Source organism: Macrobrachium nipponense, chromosome 30, assembly GCF_015104395.2.
Source record: "Macrobrachium nipponense isolate FS-2020 chromosome 30, ASM1510439v2, whole genome shotgun sequence".
NCBI lineage: Eukaryota > Metazoa > Arthropoda > Malacostraca > Decapoda > Palaemonidae > Macrobrachium > Macrobrachium nipponense.
Window position 1 is genome coordinate 52,735,144 of NC_087218.1, and position 6,306 is coordinate 52,741,449.

The 6,306-nt window shown below is 38.6% G+C and overlaps 1 protein-coding gene across 1 annotated transcript in view; it reads right to left on the reverse strand.

Annotated features, from left to right (window-relative positions):
* LOC135202156 (uncharacterized) overlaps positions 1 to 5,887 on the reverse strand; it is a 70,873-nt gene extending 64,986 nt beyond the window's left edge. Inside the window, exon 1 of the mRNA XM_064231409.1 lies at positions 5,813 to 5,887. Within this exon, the coding sequence (XP_064087479.1) occupies positions 5,813 to 5,887 (75 nt within the window). The remainder of the gene's footprint in view (positions 1 to 5,812) is intronic.
* Positions 5,888 to 6,306: the final 419 nt, after the last annotated feature.

Here is a 6,306-nt window from a genome sequence, read left to right on the forward strand (position 1 = left end):
TATTATTATTATTATTCAGTACATGAAACCTATTCACGTGAAACAAGAGTTGCCATGTCCATCAGAGGAATTTATTCATTTATTATTATTATTATTGGCTCTATCACAGTCCTCCAATTCGACTGGGTGGTATTTATAGTGTGGGGTTCCGGGTTGCATCCTGCCTCCTTAGGAGTCCATCACTTTTCTTACTGTGTGCCGTTTCTAGGATCACACTCTTCTGCATGAGTCCTGGAACTACTTCAGCCTCTAGTTTTTCTAGATTCCTTTTCAGGGATCTTGGGATCGTGCCTAGTGCTCCTATGATTATGGGTACAATTTCCACTGGCATATCCCATATCCTTCTTATTTCTATTTTCAGATGTTGATACTTATTCCATTTTTTCCCCTCTCTTTCTCTTCAACTCTGGTGTCCCATGGTATTGCGACATCAATGAGTGATAGTTTCTTCTTGACTTTGTCAATCAACGTCACGTCTGGTCTATTTGCACGTATCACCCTATCCGTTCTGATACCATAGTCCCAGAGGATCTTTGCCTATGATCGTTTTCTATCACTCCTTCAGGTTGGTGCTCGTACCACTTATTACTGCAAAGTAGCTGATGTTTTTCTTGCACAGGCTCCAGTGGAGGGCTTTTGCCACTGATCATGCCTCTTTTTTGTACTGGTTCTGTGCAAGTGCCGGGCATTCACTTGCTATGTGGTTTATGGTTTCATTTTTCGTATTGCACTTCCTACATATGGGAGAGATGTTATTTCCGTCTATCGTACTTTGAACATATCTGGTTCTTAGGGCCTGATCTTTTGCCGCTGTTATCATTTCCTTCAGTTTCCTCTTTAGCTCTCCCCTCTGTAGCCATTGCCAATTGTCATCGCTGGCTAGTTCTTTAGTTATTATTATTATTATTATTATTATTATTATTATTATTATTATTATTATTATTATTATTATTATTGGATTATTATTCAGTACATGAAACCTGTTCAAGTGAAACAAGGCCACTGCCTTGAAACTGAAGCTTCCTAAGAATATGAAGGTGTTCATTAGGAAGAAATAAGATGGGGTAAATGGAAATACAAAAAATAAGAAGAGATCTTACTTATGAAAATAAATAATAATATATTGATAAATTAACAAACATATAAACATGTATTAAAACGTAAGAAGAGATCTAACATTATTAAAAAAGAAATAAATAAATTAATAGATTAACAATTAGTAAGAACAGTATTAGGGTTGTAATGTGTTGCTCCTTCTAACTTAGGATTATCCCCATAGGCTTAGTGATGACCTTTTTTTTTGGACTTATACCTTCATATAGATATAAGAAATAATCAAAACTCAGTGAAAAATGTGCCGAAGTACTTCGGCGTATTCAAGTTTTCTGTACAGCGTCTATAATCAAGCCCACCGAAAATAGATCATTCTTTTCGTGGTATAATCCGCTGCCAATGAAGCTCTCATCCGGTTGTGGTGGCCTGTCGTTGCCTTGCCAGGAGCACGATTAATGGCTACCTTTAATCTTAAAATCATCAGAACTACTGAGATTAGAGGACTGCAATTTGGTATGTTTGATGACTGGAGGGTGGACGATCAACATACCAATTGGCAGCCCTCTAGACTCAGAAGTTTTTATGATCCGAGGCCGAACAGAAAAGTACAGACAGAAAAGTGCGGGCGGAGAGATAGGTTTCTGTTACAGAAAACTAAAAAAGTTATATATATATATATATATAATATATATATATATATATATATATATATATATATATATATATATATATACATAAAACGACGAGGGAGGATCAACGAGGTAAGCGATACTGATGACCGACAATTTGTTTATGGTTCATGTTTGTTTTGCAAACTGAAAAAATAAAGCCGACCGGATGGCAATTACTAGGTGCCTAAAAGTTGTTATTTAAACATTTGGGTTTCCTGCACCACCGAGGAGAGAGAGAGAGAGAGAGAGAGAGAGAGAAACTAAAATTTTATGATACATACACACACACACACACACACACACACATATATATATATAGATATATATATATACTATATATATACATATATTATATATATATATATATATATATATATATACATATATATATATATATATAATATATATATATATATATATATATATATATTATATATATAGAGAGATACCTATTACTAATATATCAATGTATATATACTTATATCTATAGAAGAGAGAGGAGAGAGAGAGAGAAGAGAGAGAGAGAGAGAGAGAGAGAGATCAAAACAATAAATAATTTGACGAAATGTTCGCATGCAATCTAGGCGGAACCATCGCTCACCGGTGGCGTTTTATGCTAAATTGAGATGTACGACTCAGCAGGCATAACCATCACTGTCTGATTTACTAGTCTACTATGTAAAAACACACCTCACCACTGCATACAGCATTCGTCTCCATCAGATCCACAGCCTGTGTACATTGTAGATGGCTATGTCACTGTCTTCAAAAATAGCTCTCATTTTTCACGTACGTTACATTTGTATGAGATGAAAAACGCAGGACAGACCTGTAAGAACCTTTATCTATGTTCTACAATAATAAAATCCTACTGGATCCTTCTTGTTTGTCCGTCCCGGGTGGGGGGACGGGGTAGGTAGGGGAATCTGGAGGGTAGAGGGGAGATGACACATCCACCTTCCTCCTGCAAACCATGTTTGTTCCCTGGGTGGAGTTGGTGGCAGGTGATCAGGAAGGTAGGGGAGACATGACACATCCACCCTCCTTCAGCAAACCTGTTTGTCCACCTCGTGTGGGACATTGTAGTCCTTATGTTCAATAAAACATGTATGAAAGAAGGTCTGTTTCCAGCATACAAAATAAATAAAATAATAAGGAATAAATAATAATAAATAATAATTAATAAAAAACCCACACCAGTTTAGATACACTGTAGTATATGCACTAAATATTCACTTATTTTCTTTACTATTACCGGATATAAACCACTTGACATCTTTTGCAAGTGAATTGTAATTTAAGAATTTAATCTAAAAGTTATTGTGTTATTCAAGTGCAATGATTTTTTAAACAGTAAATTTTATCATTACAATGAATTTTGAATATCAAAATACGAGACATTTGATCGCAGGGGAAACGTGGATGAATGGTGAGGAAGGCTGTATATATATTATTATTATTATTATTATTATTATTATTATTATTATTTTTATTATTTTTGTTGTTGGTGTTGTTGTTGTTGTTCTTCATAAGACGAAACTTATTCATTTGGAACAAGCCCACCGTAGGGGTCATTGAATTTGAGGAAGACTATATTATTATATTATTATTATTATTATTATTATTATTATTATTATTGGGAAGGAGGCCTTCTCTGAGGTAGTAGCGTTGAATACTATAGCTGTTTTCAATGGCATTTAATTTATATAGAATGTTCTCAATTCTTCTTATTATCTTTTTCTCGTCAGCAGGAAGCTGTGTATTAGGTTTCCTAGGGACATATAAAGATTTCAATTGTCTTAGGTTTATCCCTCTAACGTGTCGACAGCGCACAGGCATTCATCTATGAGATTATACAGTAAAGTGAATAAGATACGTTTTACAAGTATTATAGCAGGCAAGGGGTTTACAATCGTTGGCGGGGGGGGGGGGAGGGGGGGGGGGGGAAGTAGGTAAGCAGGGATTTTAATTGGTCGTGGGATTGGTGACAAATCTTTCTATGAAGGCGTTGAGATGTTCTGGTCTGGCGGGGTGTTAGCGTTGGGTTGGTGTTAGTTGCGGTACCCACCCTCCTGGGTGGCAGGTACGTAAGCCGTCCAGGTAACATGTATCGCTCCGTTCTCTCCAGCTTCTCTCTCTGCTTCTTCTTCTCTTTCTTCTCTGCAAGTTCCTACTCTCTCTCTATTCTCTCTCTCTTTCTCTGTTCGCTCTCTCAATCTGCCGGTTGCAAAACAGGTTATATTATTATTATTATTATATTATTCGGGAATGAGACCCTCTCGTAGGCATGTTTTGTTAAAAATACTGCTGCTTCAGCATATTAATCTGGAAAAGAGTCGTCTCTATCTTTCTGATGACGGCTTTCTCGTCGTTGCTTCGACTGGGCGAGCAACGCACCAAAAGGGCATGGTAAAATTCGGTGAGTCATTTGACTTACTATTGCTTATTACAATTCTCTCTCTCTCTCTTCTCTCTCTCTCTCTCTCTCTCTCTCTCTTCAACGCGACGTTTCCTCCTGATGCCACAGAACCGTATCAAGCGATAACTACTGAGGGACTGAATTTATTATTATTATTTTTTTTTTTTTTTTTTTTTGTTTTTTTTGTGCTCTATCACAGTCTCCAATTCGACTGGGTGGTATTATAGTGTGGGGTTTCCGGGCTGCATCCTGCCTCCTTAGGAGTCCATCACTCTTCTTAATATGTGAGCCGTTTCTAGGATCACACTCTTCGCATCGAGTCCTGGCGCTACTTCAGCCTCTAGTTTTTCTAGATTCCTTTCAGGCGATGTGGGATCAGTGCCTAGTCTCCTATGAGTATGGGTATACGGATTTCCATGGCATATAACCATATCCTTTCTTATTTCTATTTTCAGATCTGATACTTATCCAATTTTTCTCTACTCTTTCTCTTAAATGGTGTCCATGGTATTGCCGACATCAATGAGTGATACTTCTTCTTGACCTGGCAATCAAACGTCACGTTGGTCTGTTTGACGTATCACCCTATCCGTTCTGATACCATAGTCCAAGAGGATCTTAGCATGATCGTTTTCATATCACTTCCTTCAGGTTGTTGCTCGTACCAATTATTACTGCAAGGTAGCTGATGTTTTGCACAGGCTCCAGTGGAGGCTTTTGCTACTGAATCATGCCTCTTGTACTGTTTCTCGTGCAAATGTGCCGGGGCATTCACTTCGCTATTTGGTTTTATTGGTTTCACTTTTCGTATTGCACTGCCTACATATGGAGGATGGTTTTTCCGTCTATCGTACTTTTGACATATCTGGTCTTAGGGGCCTGATCTTGTGCCGCTGTTATCATCTTCAGTTTCCTCCCTTTAGCTCTTCCCCTCTGTAAGCCATTCGCCAATGTTCATCGCGGCTAGGTCTTTAGTCTGTCTCATGTATGTCCGGATGGTTTGTTGTATGCCCGTCCTCGGTTCTTTCTATCTTCTCCTGTCTCTGTATATTCTGGGTCTTCGTCTGCTTGTTATTAGTCCTTCTTCCCTGCACTTTTAGCCACTCGTCTTCAACTAGTTTTCAGATCTTGCCCCAGTGCTCTGTGTTTCGATGTTGACGCAAGTCCCTATCACTTAGTAGCCTCTCCTCCTTCTTTCGTGTTATGTATGTCTGTCCGTATTTGCTCTTGGGGTGTAGTGCTTTGTGTATTGTCATATGTTTCCTGGTTTTCTGATATATGCTGCGGAGTTCGCCTTCGTCCATTCGACTTATTCCTGCGCTGTATCTGATTACTGAGCACTGCCCTGTGTTTATGGCTTTTATCATATTTCCGGCGTTGGTTTGACTTGAGTATCGCTTGTAGTCTCTGCATATATTCTTTCATGATTCGTGTCCTTCATCTCTTGGTGTTTTATATATCCGCCTCATTATTCCCAGGTATTGTACCTGTCTCATACTATTGTGTTTGATGTTTGCTCCCATCTGGTAGCTTTATCCTTTCAGTTCTCGTTACTTGCCTTTTGTATGTTGACTAGCGACATGTTTCTATTCCCAAACTCCATCCTGATGTCCCCAGATACAATCCTTACAGTCTGATTAGGGTATCTAATTTGCCTTGATGCTCTTACCATACAGCTTGATGTCGTCATGAACATCAGACTGGTTTGATTCTGCTGCCTCTTTTCTTGAGTTGTACCCGGCATCATCTTCTGTAGTACTTTGTCATGGGAATCATGGCTACTACGAAGAGTAGTGGGGACAGTGAGTCCCCTGGAAGATCCACTCTCCTGATATTACTTGCTAGTCTTATTCCAGAGCTGTAAGTTATTGTAATTCCAGTTGAGCATTGTATTTTTGAGGAAGCTGATGGTATTTTCCTCTGCCCAATATATTTTCAGGCATTCTATTAGCCATGTGTGTGGTATCATGTCGAAGGCCTTTCTTTATAGTCTATCCATGCCATGCTTAGGTGGTGTCCTTCTCCTACTGTTCTTCATACCATTTGTCTATAGGAGCTGGATTTTGTGCCCCTACACTTCCTCTGCAGCCTTTCTGTTCGTGTTTTTTTTTTGATGGTGTGTCTCCTCTAGGTAGTTGTATAGTCTTTCACTGATGATACATG